Source organism: Hippopotamus amphibius, chromosome 3 (genome assembly GCF_030028045.1).
Source record: "Hippopotamus amphibius kiboko isolate mHipAmp2 chromosome 3, mHipAmp2.hap2, whole genome shotgun sequence".
Classification (NCBI taxonomy): domain Eukaryota; kingdom Metazoa; phylum Chordata; class Mammalia; order Artiodactyla; family Hippopotamidae; genus Hippopotamus; species Hippopotamus amphibius.
The window spans coordinates 185,214,219-185,232,727 of record NC_080188.1 but is presented as its reverse complement, the minus strand read 5'-3'; the positions used below and the strand labels follow the sequence as shown (position 1 = coordinate 185,232,727).

The following is an 18,509-nucleotide window of genomic DNA, read 5'->3' as shown; positions in this document are numbered from 1 at the left end:
TTCCCATAGGTGATGTCTATATAACACCCCCGCCCCAACACACACACACAATCCCATGAGACACCTATACATAGGAAGGCAACAGTAGATGGATTAGAACAATATTAAGGAGTTAGGCTCTGCTCCTTTTCATCTAATTCTATCTTTTCTTCCATGACCCTGGGGAAATCAACAAGAGCTGAAGAGGGAACTGAAGAAAAGGAAGAAAAAATGGACATACCCTCTGTTTCCCACTGTAGGTCCCTTAACACGTCAGGCTTTAAGCTGGATTTAAACTAGATTTTTTTAACACCTGAAATGAGTCCTGATTACCAAAATTGGGCTGGTCCTTGTCACTGAAAGTGACTGGAAAACCATGGGACCTGCTCTAGAGATTACTCATGAGCAAGGAAGTGAGTCCTGACGAAGCTTGTTGGAATAAAGTGGAGAAAAATAAAGCCCTTCCAAGGAAGTAGTTATACAAAGTTCAAGAAGACTTACATGGTTTTCCATCCCCAGTAATACTGAGCAAAAAGTAGATCTCCAATATATATTTGTGATTGGTAGGGTACTATTAGAAAAAAGGGATAAAGGTAAGGCTAATAAATGAAAAGTTGAGGTCAAACAAAATAAAACAGTACAATAAAAAAATGGGTTGTGCCAACAAGTAATCATTGTTTTGTGTGAGTAGATGTACTCACCCATATTTTGTATCTTTTATATAAAAGAATGAATGATGCAATTACTCATAGTCTAAAATGTGAAAATCCCAGCTTATAGAACTGATACAGAAAGTATAGCTATTGTTTTTAGTACTATTATTTCTTGATTTTGGAACAACAGTCACCAAAGGAGTCATTTTAGACAGCTAGATTTCTCAAAGCATTTCTTTTGACTTAGTGGATCTGGGGAAAAATGCCAAAAACCATCAAATTTTAAGAGCTACAACTAGATCATATGTAAAGAGCAGTAATATTTTACATTATACTAAGCCAAAATGAAAATGGGATTAAAAATAAATTCATCAATTTATTCACAAACTCTCCATAATATTGAATTATAAAGTATCTCATCTTTTCCCCCTACATATCTACTTAATGGTAAAGAGATTTGCGACAACCACATGGGGACATTTTGAATACCTCCTCCTTGACATTGGGCAAGGGAGTTTGGCAACTAGAGTCTAGAAACTAGAGTTTGTAATTCTGGATTTTGTTTCCAGGTTGGAAGCCAACTTTTAGTGACCCGTATAATTTGCTTACCCCTCTGCACCGTATGCTTGATTCTACGTACAGAGTGAGGGACCATCTATCTTTCAGGAGACTGGGCAAGTGCCTGATCTGGGCTTGATGTTTTATAACCCTGTGGGGTAAGCAGGGATATACTGAGAGCACAGACTAACAGGTAAACCTCCTTTGCCTTTCCATCCCAAGTTATTTTTGCCAGTGTGATGGCAGGTGCCAGGGAGAAAAAGCAAACAAATCTGAATGGTGGCAACAGTACCGCCAACCTCGCCAGGAGTGTTCCCTGTAAATACCACCATGGAACTCTCGCGTGCCAAGCAAGGCTATATGCAGTTTCTCTCCTGACACCACACAATTCATCACAGAGCTAACTGGGAAGGGAGTTTAAGGACTTCTACATAAAGCTGGTTTTCAGTAGCGGAGGGGATTGGTCTGAAGACACCCTAAGGAACTAGATCTCTCTCTCTTCTCCTTAGAAGGATCTCCTTGGGTCCAAAAAGAGATGAAACTTTTCATGAGGTTGGGAGAGAAACTGGTGATACATTAAAAGCCACACTCTTTCCATTTCTTCTCTCCTGCTGCCTCTGCTGCTGCTGCTGCTGCTCCTGCCAACACATATGCTCTCCACCCCCATGGAGGGCCCCCACTGCCAGTTCTCCATCCACTGCCACCATCAGGAGGACTCATGCATTCATTGCACCTGTTTTATGTGGCTCTCCCAGCCATGTCCACCTGTCTATAAACATCTCTGGAGGGACTTTGGGACAATCTAGGGATGGCACTATACTACAGGCAATTTATTGGTAGCGTCTCATGCAGGGATGGGATCCCAAGATAAACAAGAAGCTAAATGAGGGGCACCAGTGATACCTCTTGCAAGTCCTGGATTGTGGGGATGGATTCTGTATCTCGCTAATTGAAAAATGTAGTTCCTTTGCTCTGGTGAATTTCAGCCAAAGTGGTTGATGAAATAAAAAGTTGGAAAAATTTCCTAGGACAGCACAGAAATGCAAGGAGACAGTGAAGGTGTTTAGTTGGTATAGGAATTGGAGAAATAGTAAGTGGAGCCAGGAAGGCACTCAGAGAGATTTAAAAGATTTAACACATGAGCAGCAGAAACTCAGAAGCTAAGAAACTTAAAATCCTGAAATGCCTAGTAGTAAAAAAAATCTGTGCTTCATTCTTGACTACTTATCTTCCCCCAGAGTCTTTACCCAATAGCCCAGCTGCATGGGTGACTTCGATAACACAGTGGAGTGTAGTATTGAGTATTGACATATTGAATAGAGTACTCAATGACTATTTGCCAAATTGGATTGAGTTGTCAATAACCTGTTCTTGACCCTGAGGGCCCAGTATACTAGTTTAGAGAAATCATGCTGTTCTGAACAGGAAGAGGGACTTAAATTACAGGAGGAGGGGTTTAGCTTCTTCTCTGATGGTGAGGGATTGGAATTAAGAATCTCCAGACCCTCCTTCTTTAGCTTCCTTGAAAAAAGGGTTGAACACAACCTCTTGGGAGTGTAGGAGTGGATGAAACTCAAAGACAATTGTTTACTTTCCTGATTACTTCTTTCAGAGATGTCAGTCCATATATAAAGAGTCAGAGTGGCCTCCTGTCCTGGAAACTTGGCCTAGTGACCAGAACATCATAACACTGGTCTGATTGCTCTGTGGAGTATGACCTTAATTGCTAAAAAGTTCAAACAGGACTTTTCCTGATGACCATAATGACGTCTTCTCTTAGGCGCCTCAGGGCCAAAGATCCAGATTTTGGGGGGGCTACTTTGAACACACATACACATTCAAAAACAGAATGCAGCAAGATTGTTCCTTATTTTGGGTCTTCTCTTTAGCATTGAAAAGATGAATCTTTAGAGAAATGGAAGAACACAGCAATACTGGGCTGGCAAACGGAAGCTATGTTGGAGAGGCCATATATGAAGGGCCATGTAAAGCTTAAAGCTTGAGGCCATAGGCCTTCCTCTTTTTCAGGAATTTTTTAGTGTGATAAAAATAGAACAGAGTTCCTTGGATACTTCGAGTCTTGTAAAATGAAACTGGCTATGAAGGAATGACTCGGAGGGTATTTCACAAGGGAATTCCAGTAGAACTTTTTGGGAGATTAAACATTTAGGCTGAACCCTCTAAAAGCCATATTTTGAAAGATCAGAGGTTTAATCATTGCAAAATTGATATCTTCAATAAAAATATATTTAAATTAATGTGTCTCATTCAGAAAGCTCTTGTCAAGGCTTTTTCAATACTTTTCTTTCAGGGTGGAAGTTAAGAACATGAATTCCAAGGATATAGTGAGAAGTAATAGATTTCCCCATGAATCATATATCAACATAAAGAAAAGAACTTCTACACTTAAGAACACTGCTACTAATGCTTATAATGAGGGCACTAGAAGATGCAATATCAAAGACCTGATATGTAAAGATAATTAAATGTCAAATAAAAAATAAAGTACCAATTCTGTTCTAAATAAAAATAAAGATTTCTTTCTGACATAAATCACAGCAGTATCTTTTTGGATCCAACTCCTAGAGTAATGAAAATAAAAACAAAGATAAACAAATGGGACCTAATTAAACTTAAAATCTTTTGCATAGCAAAGGAATCCATAAACAAAAAGAAAAGACAACCCACAGAATGGGAGAAAATATTTGCAAACAAAGTGACTGACAAGGGATTAATCTCCAAAATATACACACAGCTCATGCAGCTTTATATCAAAAAGCAAACAACCCAATCAAAAAATGGGCAGAATGGTGATGACTTAGAGGGGTGGGATAGGGAGGGTGGGAAGGAGTCGTGGGAGGGAGGTGATATGGGGATATATGTATACATACAGCTGATTCACTTTGTTGTACAGCAGAAACTGGCACAACAATGTAAAGCAATTATACTCCAATAAAGGTTTGAAAAAAATGTGTAGAAGATCTAAATAGACATTTAGAAGACACACAGATGGCCAAAAAGCATGTGAAGAGATGCTCCACATTATTAATTACTAGCGAAATGCAAATTAAAACTACAATGAGGTGTCACCTCACACTGGTCGGGATGGCCATCATCAAAACGTCTACAAACAATAAATGCTGGAGAGGATGTGGAGAAAAGCGAACCCTCCTACACAGGGACCCTCCAGTACTGTTGGTGGGAATGTAAAATGGTACAACCACTATGGAGAACAGTATGGAGGTTCCTTAAAAAACTAAAAATAGAACTACCATATGATCCAGCAGTCCCACTCCTGGGCATATATCCAGAGAAAACCATAATTTGAAAAGATACATGCACCCCAATGTTCATTGCAGCCCTATTTACAACAGCCAGGTCATGGAACCTAAATGTCCAGCGACAGATGAATGGATAAAGAAGATGTGGTACATAGATATAATGGAATATTACTCAGCCTTAAAAAGAATGAAATAATGCCATTTGCAGCAACAGGGACGGACCTAGAGATGATCATACTAAGTGAAGTAAGTCAGACAGAGACAAATATCATACGATATCACATATATGTGGAATCAAAAAAGAAATGATACAAATGAACTTATTTACAAAACAGAAACAGACTCACAGACTTCAAAAACAAACTTATGGTTATCAAAAAGGAAAGGTGGGGGGCAGGGATAAATTAGGAGTTTGGAATTAACATATACACACTACTGCATATAAAATAGATAATCAGTAGGGACCTACTTAGACCACAGGGCACTCTACTCAATATTCTGTAATTACTTACATGGGAAAAGAATCTGAAAAAGAATGGACATGTGTGTATGCAACTGAATTACTTTGCTGTACACCTGAAACTAACACAACATTGTAAATCAACTATACTCCAATATAAAATAAAAGTTAAAACAATGAAGATTTCTTTAATTTATATGTTGGTTATTTCTTAGCTATATAAGAAATGTGAACATAGGATGGTAAGAAAATATTGTACTTTATTCATTTATGAAGATTATTCCAGAGTTTCAGTAAAATATTTTCAGTAAAATATGTTTGCCTCATCTTATTAAAATGATCAATGCTATACTCTATAAGATAGCCTTCATATAAATTTGGTTACCAAGACTGAAAGTGTAGAAAATGGTCTGGTCTTTGAAAATGATGCTCTATGCTGTCCATTTTTTCTTACTTATGAGGGGTTTTCATATTTAGTAAGGTCTTGGCACATTTTGAAAACCATATGTATCTTAACTCCCAAGACCACAATGTTTCATCTTCTCTGTGACCCCATTAGTATGAGGGTTTCCTACTGACTTCCCAGAGCATTTCTTTGTTTTCTTTTCTTTTTTGTTAATATCTGCTGTCTGCCCGTCATTCTGCTCAATGCTGAAGCGCGTCAAGGCTGCCAAGTAATGTTTATGAGACATAATTTGGTTAATTTTGTGTTTCACAGATCTTCACTAAGACTTTTTTTAGTTTCTTAAATAAAATAATGTAATAAATAGTCATCGGAAAAAAATAAAAAATAGAGAATTGTATGAAGTAAGAAGTAAAAGTGCCCCCTCTCCCTACAGGTAGCTTTATCGACAAGCAGCGGAGAATTCCATGGTTCCAATGTATCTTCTCTCTACATTTACAATATTGCAGATGTTTTACACAAATAGAATCACATTTACGCACTTTCCAGAGCACTTCTTGCCTAACACTTTTGGTATATGATATCCTCACTCGTACTGTGGTTTGCAGCCAGTAGGGGGTGGGGTTTGGGATCTGAATCCCAGTGTGGTGGATATTATGGGCTGTAACCCACGACTTGTCTTCCTTTTTTACATTCAGTTCATCTCTGCAGTACTATAACCGAGAAAGCTCCCTGAGACAAGGACCGTTCTGTTTTTGAATCTCCCATAGAATGTCAGGCTATGCCAAGTGTAAAGAAAACTCTCGGGAGATACAAGGTAAACAGAATTAAGTTGTGTCATGGGCCAGAGGAGGCCAACCCTGAAAAATCACTGCTAAGTTACAGCGCATGTGATGTATATGTATAACTATATCTATATATCTACATAGGTATATCTAGAAATTTAATTCTCTTTTTCCTCAAAGAGCCAATAATAGCACATGTACATATGTGATGTCTAATTTTATCTAAGCCTCATCCCCTGAGGTAGAGAGGGACACATTTAATACTCCCATTTAATGGATTTAGGAATCATGCAAAGAGAGATTCACTTATTTGCTGGAGGTAACACAAATTAATTGTGAAAATGAACTGAAAACTGGCTTCCAATATCTCTCACACTTAGTTCAGTATGCTATCCCCGTGGCTACATTGCATTTTTTGCATTTAACGATTTTCATATATATATTTAAACCCCAAGTGAAGACAAATGACAAGCCAGATAAGAAAATTAACGTCAACATATTAACCAGATAATCTAAGCGTCTGTTATTCTTTGTTTCTAAAGTTCTTACCATCACCGTGAAAGCATGCACAGCAGAGAAGTTCAATGTCGGGTCATCAGTTTTCTCTTGGTAGACCACACGATACTGGGAGATAATGCCATTGGGAGATTCTGGCTTCGTCCAATTCAGCTGAACTGAATGAGCACTGGTGACTCGAACCCACGGTGCTCTCAAATCTTGAGGTGGGGCTTCCAGAGTCCGTGCCGATGACCACAGACTCTCCACGGAGCCCCTGGAGTTATGGGCTCTGACCTGATATTCATAGAGCGTGAAAGGCCTCAGAGTATCTGCACTGTCAATAAATTCAAGGGCTCCTTCTGACCAGACAAACAAAAGGGATTCCTCTTCAACACCAGCAGGACGTCTGGAAGGAAAGCAGGAAGGCAATTGGTGACACAGCACACTTCGAAAGAAGGTTGGTAGACTGAATAAGAAATTGCTTTTTAGAAGAATTTGTCACAAACTCAATTTTTCAACAGTCCTGGTAATGAAATGAAGATGTTAAGTCTAATAATAGGAATTTGCTTTAGAGTTCCTTAAAGGGTAAATTTGTTTTAGCTGGCTTCTCTAAAACCTGGTAAAACGCAGAGTATGCTCAAAAAATTCTTCCAACTACCAGAGAAGGGAATCGTTCAGTCCCATCTTTAGATTTTATTGATGTCAGAACTAGGGCCCATGAAGTAAGTCAGACAAAGACAAATAAGCGAATCACTTTGCTGTCCACCTGAAACTAACAGAACATTTTAAATCAACTACACTTCAACCTGCAACCCCCCCCCCCCAAAAAAAAACACCTCTAAGGCCCATGCAAACTCTTTTGGTACTCAACATATAAAGCTTTAAACGTCTAAGTAAGAGAAATGGAATTGTTCGTTGTTGGAATGACTCCAAATATGTGATATTTCATCTGGAACCGGTATTTGCTCATTCACGTGTAAAATCATGATGCAGACCTGACCAGAAATGGGAAGCTCCTGGGGAATTGTGATTGGTCTTTTTCTGCATTCCCAGCATCTGAGCCTAGTAAGTTCAATATTTTTTTTTTAATTTGAAGCATCGTTGATTTACAATGTTGTGTTAATTTCTGGTGTACAGTAATTCCATGGCTTTTCTGCATCTTTTCCTTGTCTCTATCAACTCTTCTTTCCCACGAGGATAAGTATTTGAGGTTGGGAAAGGATGTACCCAAAGGATGACCCTTTCTTCCTTTAGCTTCATCTCTAGTTGAGAAGAGACTGATGAATAAATCAGTATTTTCTAGGCTGTTAGGAGTAGTTAATTAACACACTCTTCAGACGCTGGCTTATTCACATGCTGCCGTATCAGATTAACCATCAAAATGGAAAGGGTTATTGAGACAAAGTAAATGACAGCACCTTTCACGAGAAGGCAGGATATTTACAATCTTTGGCTTTGAGAATTTGATGATCCTCAAGTTGATAAGTCACTATGACCTAGGTATGAGCAATGACAGTCTACCTGCTGGAGGCTGTGGAGGCTTCACAGATACTCCCAGTGACCTGTAATTACGGTGCCACAACCCACCTCATTATTCCTTGCTACCATGCGTGGGCCAGACTCTGCACTCAGGGTAGGTTTGCAGGGTTTGGCCTTTGTACTTGCTGCAGATACCAGGTACCAGGTGTGTCATTGGGAGGGATCCATTCTAATGAGGACCACAGGGCTCACAGCCAAGGACTCCTCTCAGTCAGTTTTTAAAAAGGTGTTTGCTGAGAACACGATACGGCAGACAAACACAGAACTTCTACGGGGAAATAAAATTTTCTATTTTATCTGGCTTCAAACTTTCTGTGAGAATTCAATTAATTTTTATTAAACTCGCATGAATTCCCACATTGAGGTCTAGTCATGGTTGTCATAAAACTGATGTTTTATTAAAAAAAAAAGAAAAAAATGAAAAAAAACTGCAAAAAAAACCCCATAAAAATAAAAACACACACACAAAAAACTGACACTCTTTTTCTTTTTTCTTTTTTTTTCTCCTGGCCAAGCTATGCAGTGTGCACAATCTTAGCTTCTTAAGGGATAGAACCCATGCCCCCTGCAATAGAAGCATGGAGTCTTAATCACTGGACAGCCAGGGAAGTCCCAAACCTGATATTTGTAAGAATAGCTGCCTGAGTGTGAATTTTCAAAATCTATACTATGTAAGAGATTAAGTATTATGTTAGCCCCAAGTTTATCCACCAAAACAGTTAAAGGATGCAGCCTGATTAAGTATTTGTAATCACAATGGAATATTTAATTAATATTACAGTGAGGTAAACATTCCATCCGTAGTATTAAAAAAACCAGAACATTTTTATGTCTGAATGAACTTTGAACATAAGATGTTGAGTAGATGAAAAATATTCCTCATTTATTTAACATGCAAGCTTCAACTATTCATTTAATTGGAAGTGTTTCCTCTGTGTTCAGGGAAATCACATTTTCAGTTCTCTCTGAAGAGCAAAAATAGTTCTTCTATGCTTAAGCTCACTTCGGAGATACTTCAATAATGTACCTTTCCAACTAGAGTTAATTTAATGTTGCTTAACACTTAAGAAGAAAACAAAAATAATTATTAAACTAGGAACTATATATTTTAAAGGGAATTCACACTGACATTGTATTCCTGTAGTATAACCTTTTAAAGAACTCCCTACCCTCTTGGAATGCCAGAAGTTCTCAGTGCTTATCTTCAAAAGGAATTAAAACAAAATCCTATAACTCAATGTATTTCCCATAACAATTTAAGATTATGAAATTGCCAACCTTACCTCAGGAAGAGTATTAAAAATACTCTGAATTTAAATAAATAGCCAGAAACAGCTGTGGTCAGAGGAGATGGGTTGTAGGCCTTGGCCTTGCCATGCATTAAATGACCTTGGGCAAAATCACCTGTGCTCTCTAGTGTTCATTTCACTTTGTAAACTGCAGTCAATAATCTTAGAGTGTATAATGTCTAGAATTTTGGTAAGAATTGAATCAAATAATGCACATGAAAATCACTGGGTCAAATGTAATACATGACACAAGTGAAGTTATTATAGAAACTATGTCCAAAGCTGCAAGAGGGTGTGGAGAAAAGGGAACCCCCCCGCACTGTTGGTGGGAATATAAATTGGTGTAGCCACTATGGAAAACAATATGGAAGTTCTTTCAAAAACTAAATATAGAGCTACCATGCGATCTACCAATCCCACTCCTGGGTATCTATCCGGAAAAGATGAAAACTCTCATTCAGAAAGATACATGCACCCCAATGTTCACTGCAGCACTATTTACAATAGCCAAGACATGGAAGCAACCTAAATGCCCATTGACAGATGAATGGAGAAAGAAGATGTGGTACATATATACAATGGAATATTACTTAGCCATAAAAAGATGAAATAATGCCATTTGCAGCAATATGGATGGACCTAGAGATGATCATACTAAGTGAAGTAAGTCAGACAGACTAATACTGTGTGATATCACTTACATGTGGAATCTAAACTATGACACAAACTTATTTACAAAACAGAAACAGACTCACAGGCATAGAAAACAAACTTCAGGTTACCAAAGAGGAGAGGTGAGGGGGAGGGATAAATTAGGAGTTTGGGATTAAAATATACACACTACTATATATAAAATAGATAAATAACAAGGTCCTACTGTATAGCACAGGGAACTATATTCAATACCTTGTAATAAAATACGACAGAAAAGAATCTGAAAAAGAATATATATACACACATACACAGTGTATATATATATATAAAATAAAATTAAAAAATATATATAAAAAACTGAATCACTTTGCTGTAAATCAGAAACTAACACAACATTGTAAATCAACTATACTTCAATTAAAAAAAAAAAGAAATGGTGTCCAAAGCTGTATTTCAGAAGACAAATCCAGCAGTTGTGCAAAGGCTGCATCGAACGGGGAGTGACAGCAGGTAGCCATACAACGAAGAGGTCACCTCAACAGTCTGCATGAGAATAAATGTGGATCCTGAGCTAGGTTGATGGCAGAGGAAATGGAAACACAGGTGATTCTAAAAATGCTTTGGAAAGGTTGAATCATCCAGCTTTCCTGAGGGAGTGTCTGCTCTGGTGTTGGGGGGAGAGACTTCAAATATCTTCCAAAAATTTTAGGACTTAATTGCATTTAAAACTCTTCGGTGATTTGGCATGCAACTGGCCTGTGCTGACCAGATTCATCTTCTGAGAATTCTATTCCCATTTTACAGTCCAGTCAAAATCCAATGCTTGCCTGTGGTTCTCTTGTATACCATGATATTTCATGTTTCCATGGCTTTGATATCTGTTAATCCTGTTCTGCAATGCTCATCCCATCCCCTTTCATTTTCTCTATAGACTAACTCCAAATCAGCTTGTAAAACTCTACCCCCAGTCACTTTCTCCAGAAAATCTTTCCCTTGCTTCTCTCTCAAATATATAATATCCTCCTATATGCTCAGTTTTTTCTTTATGGACTCATTTGTCACAACAACATATTGTAATAGACTTTTCTTTGTTATATTTCTCCCACTATACTACAAGCTCCCTGAAGGCAGAGACTCTATCTTATTCTTCCATACACTCTCAGCACCTAGTGAAGCATGTCCCACTATATTAAACAGTGAGTATTTTTTGAAGCAGTGACTGGATAACTCACTGGTTGACAAGAAGTGTCCAGGATTTTGGTTCCAACAAGAACCAGAAAAATGTTCCCATTACTAAGGTATTGTTTCTCAGCTCTAAACATACCCTTCATATATTTGGCTTTATGACTATGCCATCTGTGTTTCTGCTCTACCAGCTGACTCAATGCCAGACTCTGCCAATAGGGGGTGCCAGAGGGTGATTAGAGAACTGAAAGGAAAAAGGAACTGGCTCCTTCCCATTTGGTTCCTGTTTGCTTGCTGATTATGTGAGCTTCCCTCCAGCAAGGATTCTTCACCCTGGAAGCAGTGGATCCTTCTCCCTTAGGAGCAGATGATTCAAGTATGACATTTTTCCAACACTTGGAAAGCTAGCTTCATCTCATGCTTCCTCCTACAGACACCTGCACCTGCCCCCTCCTTGGATGTTCGGGTCCCAGCATCACAGGTGCTCCCCTCTAGGTTTCTAAAGTCTTAATAATTCAAGCTGTTTCCCTTTGTTCCCTTGGTCCTAAGAGTAGTAGTTGTTTCCTACAGTTGTCACCTCCATGATATCTTAGAGTTCTCTTTTCATCCTTTCAGTTACCTAGCTAACAAATTTACAACCAGTTAGTAATTATTTATATTAAATTCTTTCTGTTAGAATAACTAGTGTGATTTCTCTTTCCTGAGCAGAACTTGATTGCTACAGAAAATGAGGATGATGTTCACAGAAAGAGGGAAATAGGAAAATCATAAAGAGGGTGATGATAGATTTGCATTTGGACTCACTGAATTTATCATTTTGTCTTTATCATACCATATTACATATTGATTGTAAAAAGTAATCAGAAAATATAGATGAGCAAAAGCACAAGAATCATCCATAACCTATCTCTGGGAGATAAACACTGTTAATTTGCTTGTGGTGTTTAACATTGCAGACATTTTTTTCATGCACATATTTTATATATTTAAAAATAGAATCATACTAGGCACACTGTTGCACAATCTGCGTCTTTTATTACCATGAACCACCTTCCTTGTCCTTAAATATACATATATAGTTACCAGATTTGTCTTCCCCAAGCGTGGCTTTGGATGGTCCATCTTGGATAATTTCCTATTTTTTTTATTGTGCTTTATATTTAACAAAGTACTTTCACATACATGATTTCATTTAATTCCTATTAAATTCTAGAGGTTATTTTCTATGTTTATTAGTCTAACTTACATAAAAATGGAAGCTGAGGGAACACAGTCATTTGCCCAAGGTTGCATAACTAGGAAGTGGCAGACCCAGGACCTGAAAGCCATATCTTCTGACTACAAATGCCATGCTTTGTCTACTGTGTCACACTGCTTCTCTATTTTACTCCAAACCTTCAATGGCTCACACTGTCTCCAAATCAGAAATCTAAATTCCTTAGCCTGGTATTTAAAGTCTTCCAAAATCTACCCTCAAGCCAATCTTTTAAATTCTCCCTACAAATAACAAAGTCTCCAGCCAAGCCTGATGCTTACTGGAACCCTATGCCTTCAGTGTTGGGAATTTTGCTTATTCCTGTAATTTTATTCACCTGCAATGTCTTTGCCATCAGGATTTGCTTGCTAATGTTTTATCTACCACAAAGGAAACAGAACACAAAGTCCTGAAATGGATGAGATGACTCATGGGAATTCTGTATAGATGGCATTTCAAATCAGTAAATTATAAAATAATGTTAACAAACTAGATAGCTATATAAATGAATACCTAATTGACACAAAAAGAGACATGATGAAGAGGAAAGTTAGAAACTTACACTCAGCTAAAAACAACTCCATGCTTGTTTTGCATTTGTGAAATATGCTTGCTGCACTGAGAAAAACAGAAAAACAGGATGACCTAACAATCCAATGTAACTGTAAGATGTTTTGCTAAAAAACAGAATGTTCTGCACCTGCTCTTATAAGTTACTGTTTGGAAACTTCCATGCTCTGTAAACATGTGCACTATAAAAGTAAAGCACAACCTGAGCTCGGGGCCCAGAACTTTGGAGCATTAGCTCATCTGGGGCTGCTGGCTTAATAAACCTGAGTTCTCCAACCCTCTGAGGGTGGTGCTTGGTTTCTCGACGGACCGATTTCTGCAACAATGAAGTGAGAATGTTTGGGAAATACATTCACCAATCAGGAGAGCTTTTTGTTGCAACCTGTAGAGTCCTTCTTACATCAGTCAGTGGAGCTTACAGGTCTGCAAAGCTGGAAAAGCAAGATAACACCTGGGAGGTTTCCTAGCTCTGTTCAGCTACTCTTACAGACAAGATGCAGTCTTCAAATTATTTTTGCACAACATTTTTACTCCTGATTTTTAAAAACTCTACAACTTAGCTATTATTTAAAAAATATCTTGTAAAGGTTTTAAGTACTTATCCATTCATTGAACAAATTGATTCAGTGTTTACTATTCTTTCCTGCACCTCAGATCTTCCTTCTAGGATTACTCTCATTCTGAAATACCTTTGTTAGAAGTTCACTGAACGATATTCTATTCAAGGTAAATGCATGAGTCTGTTGAAGGTAAATTTTCTCCATGTTATTTTATCTAAAGTATAATTAAGGACTGAATTGCAATTATTAAAAGTTAATTTTTCTGAGAAAAAAAGAAAAATGAATGCCTAGATTTCCTATCTCATTCCTTAAAACAAAATCAGTCTATAAATGTAAGATAAAACTCCTGCAAGAAACCTTAGGCAGTGAGCTCCTGGACATTGCTCTCAGCAGTGTCTTCTTGGCTCTAACTTCAAAAGCAATGGCAACAAAAACAAAAATAAATAAATGGGACTAAATTAAACTAAAAAGTTTCTACACAGTGAAGGAAATCATCGATAAAATAAAAAGTCAACCTACTGAATGGGAGAAGACATTTGCAAATCATATATCTGATGAGTTAATGTCCAAAATATATAAAGAACTCATACAGCTCAATGACAGAAAAACAAACAATATGATTAAAAAATGGGCAGAGGCACAGCAATCAGAGAAGAAAATGAAATAAAAGGAATCCAAATTGGATTCACTTGTTGCAGATGACATGATATTATACATAGAAAACCTGAAAGACTCTACCAGAAAACTGCTAGCACTAATTGATGAATTTAGTAAAGTAGCAGGATACAAAATTAGTGTGCAGAAATCTCTTGCATTCCAACACAATAACAATGAAAAACCAGAGAGAGAAATTAAGGAAACTCTCCCATTTACCATTGCAACAAAAAGAATAAAATACCTAGGAATAAACCTGCCTAAGGAGGCAAAAGACCTGTATGCAAAAAACTATAAGACACTGATGAAAGAGATCAAAGATGATACAAACAGATGGAGAGACATACCATGTTCTTGGATTGGAAGAATCAACATTGTGAAAATGATTCTCCTACCCAAAGCAATTTACAGATTCAATGCAATCCCGATCAAATTACCAATGGCATTTTTCACAGAACTAGAACAAGAAATGTTACAATTTGTATGGAACCGCAAAAGACCCCAAATAGCCAAAGCTATCTTGAGAAGGAAAGACGGAGCTGGTGGAATCAGGCTTCCTGACTTCAAACTATATTACAAGGCCACAGTGATCAAGACAGTATGGTACTGGCACAAAAACAGAAAGGAAGATCAATGGAACAGAATAGAGAACTCAGAGGTAAACCCAAGCACATATGGGCACCTTATCTTTGACAAAGGAGGCAAGAATATACAATGGAAAAAAGACAGCCTCTTCAATAAGTGGTGCTGGGAAAATTGGACAGCAACATGTAAAAGAATGAAATTAGAACACTTCCTAACACCATACACAAAAATAAACTCCAAATGGATTAAAGACCTACATGTAAGGCCAGACACTATAAAACTCCTAGAGGAAAACATAGGCAGAACACTCTATGACATCCATCAAAGCAAGATCCTTTTGGACCCACCTCCTAGAATCATGGAAATAAAATCAAGAATAAACAAATGGGATCTCATGAAACTTAAAAGCTTTTGCACAGCGAAAGAAACTATAAAGAAGACAAGAAGGCAACCCTCAGAATGAGAGAAAATACTTGCCAATGAACCACAGACAAAGGATTAATCTCTAAAATATACAAGCAGCTCATGCAGCTTAATACCAAAAAAGCAAATAACCCAAACCACAAATGGGCAGAAGACCTAAACAGACATTTCTCCAAAGAAGACATACAGATGGCCAACAAACACATGAAAAGATTCTGAACATCACTAATCATTAGAGAAATGCAAGTCAAAGTCACAATGAGGTATCACCTCACACCGGTCAGAATGGCCGTCATCAAAAAATCTAGAAACGACAAATGCTGGCGAGGGTGTGGAGAGAAGGGAACTCTCCTGCACTGTTGGTGGGAATATAAGTTGGTACAGCCACTATGGAAAATAGTATAGAAGTTCCTTAAAAAACTACAAATAGAACTACCATATGATTCAGTAATCCCACTACTGGGCACATACCCAGAGACAACCATAATCCAAAAAGAACCATGTACCATAATGTTCATGGCAGCACTATTTACAATAGCCAGGACATGGGAGCAACCTAAATGCCCATCAACAGAGGAATGGATAAAGAAGATGTGGCACATATATACAATGGAATATTACTCAGCCATAAAAAGGAATGAAACTGAGCTATATGTAATGAGGTGGATAGACCTAGAGACTGTCATACAGAGTGAAGTAAGCCAGAAAGAGAAAAACAAATACTGTATGCTAACATATACATGGAATCTAAAATAATGGTCTCAATGAACCCAGTGACAGGGCAAGAATAAGGATGCAGATGCAGAGAATGGACTGGAGGACACGGGGTTGGGGGTGGGGTGGGGTGAAGGGGAAGCTGGGACGAAGTGAGAGAGTAGCATGGACATATATACACCACCAACTGTAAAATAGATAGCTAGTGGGAAGTTGCTGCATAACAAAGGAAGATCAACTCGATGATGGGTGATGCCTTAGAGGGCCAGGACAGGGAGGGTGGGAGGGAGTCACAGGAGGGAGGGGATATGGGGATACATGTATAAATACAGCTAATTCACTTTGGTGTACCTCAAAAGCTAGTACAAACATGTAAAGCAATTATATTCCAATAAAGAGCTTAAAAAAATGGGCAGAGGGTCTGAATAGACATTTTTTACAAAGAAGACATAAAGATGGCCAACAGGAACATGAAAAGATGCTCAACATTACTAATCATCAGGGAAATGCAAATCAAAACTACGATGAGATATCATCTTACACCTGTCAGAACTGCTATTATCAAAAGCATAAAAAATAACAAGTATTCACAAGGATGTAGGGAAAAGGGAAGGCTTATATACTGGTGATGAAATGTAAATTGGTACAGACACTATGGAAAACAGTATGAAGGGTCCTCAAGACATTAAAAATAGAACTATTGTATGATTCAGCAATTCCCCTTCTGGGTATTTATCTGAAGAAAATGAAAACACTAATTTGAAAAGCTATGTGTATCCCTATGTTCATTGCAGCATTTTTACAACAGCCAAGATGTGGAAGTAACCTAAGTATTCATTTGTGGATAAACGGATAAAGAAGATGTGGTATATATATAATGGGCTACTACTCAGCCACAAGAAAGAATGAAACTTTGCTGTTAGTGACAATATGCATGGACCTTGAGGGTATTATGCTAAATTAAATAAATCAGAGAATGACAAATACCATATGATTTCACTCACACATGAGATCTAAAAAACAAAACAAATGAAGAAACAAAAGAAAACAAAACCAAACTCATATACAGAGAAGAGCCTGGTGGCTGCCAGAGGGGAGAGGTTTGAGGGATAGGGAGAATGGGTGAAGGGGTACAAACTTCTAGATATAAAAGAAATAAGTGTGTAACATACAGCATGGTGACTAGAGCCAATAATATTATGTTGCAAATTTGATAGTTGTTAAGAAAGTAAAGAAAAGTTTTCATCACAAAGAAAATTTTTTTGTAACTGTATGGTGACAGATGGTAACTAGATTTATTGTGGTGATCATTTGTAAAATTATACAAATGTTGAATCATTACTTTGTACACTTGAAACTAATATAATGTTGTGTGGTAATTATACTTCAAGAAAACAAAAACCAAAATCCAGTCTATATTTAGATACAAGGAGTAGATCCATAAAAGTGCTGGAAGAAATGATTGATGTGTTATTTTCAATATGATTACTAAAAGAATTTCCCTAATATACAAAAAGCTTAGATAAATTAACAAGAAACAATCCAAAAGAAAATAGTCTAAGGATATATACTATACTGTACACACACAACTAGCAAATATATATTTGAAATAAATGAACAGCATAGCTTATAATGAACCAAAATTTTTAATTAAAAAAATAGCATGTCATTTAAAATAGTGAACTAGCAAAGATCTGAAAGACTGTTGAATCCCAGTATTGATAGGAGCTTTTAGAATTATTATAAATTCTTATATACCATTTTTAGAAGATAGTTTAGCAATCTCTAAAAATTTAAAATGCACAAAATTGGATCCTGTACTTCTAGTACTAAGGATAAGCATCCATATGTTTATTGTAAAGATTTTTTTGGAGAATTGCTTTTGTAATGAAAACTTGGAAATCACCAATTTTGCCACCAGTAGGGGACTGGTTAAATAATACATGACACACAACCATATAACAAAATATTGTTGAGTCATTTCAAAGAAATGAGGGGTGTGTGTGTGTGTGTGTGTGTGAGTAAATGTCCAAAGAAAATTTGAACAATAGAATTCCTTTATGGAAGGGAAACCATAAATAGAAAACATGAATTTTACATATGTTAAAATTAACAGTAGTTATTTCTATTTATGGGAATTATATATGACATGGGTAGGTCTGTGACATGGGTAAGTCATAAAAACGAGATAAGTAACCTTTGTAATATTCTGTACTCTTAAAAACCTTTTTTTCAAAAAATTATTTCTAATTTAAACAGTCATTAAATTTTTATTTTGTAAGGCCAAGTCTCAATGACATCAACTTCATTCATGGAAGACTTCCATAAATATTCCAGACAGAAAGAATCCCTATCTCCTGTAAATTTTTTGGTAAATATTTATATTTCTCACCTTATACTGCTTGGTTTTTTTGTTTGTTTGCTTAGTTTGACTTACATCTTCTACTATAATAAAGGTCCTTGG

The 18,509-nt window shown here is 37.1% G+C and overlaps 1 protein-coding gene across 1 annotated transcript in view; it reads right to left on the bottom strand.

The window, feature by feature from the left end:
• Positions 1 to 18,509, bottom strand: part of USH2A (usherin) — a 758,076-nt gene that overhangs the window by 106,357 nt on the left and 633,210 nt on the right. Inside the window, exon 61 of the mRNA XM_057727708.1 lies at positions 6,669 to 7,023. Coding sequence (XP_057583691.1) covers positions 6,669 to 7,023 — 355 coding nt within the window. The remainder of the gene's footprint in view (positions 1 to 6,668; positions 7,024 to 18,509) is intronic.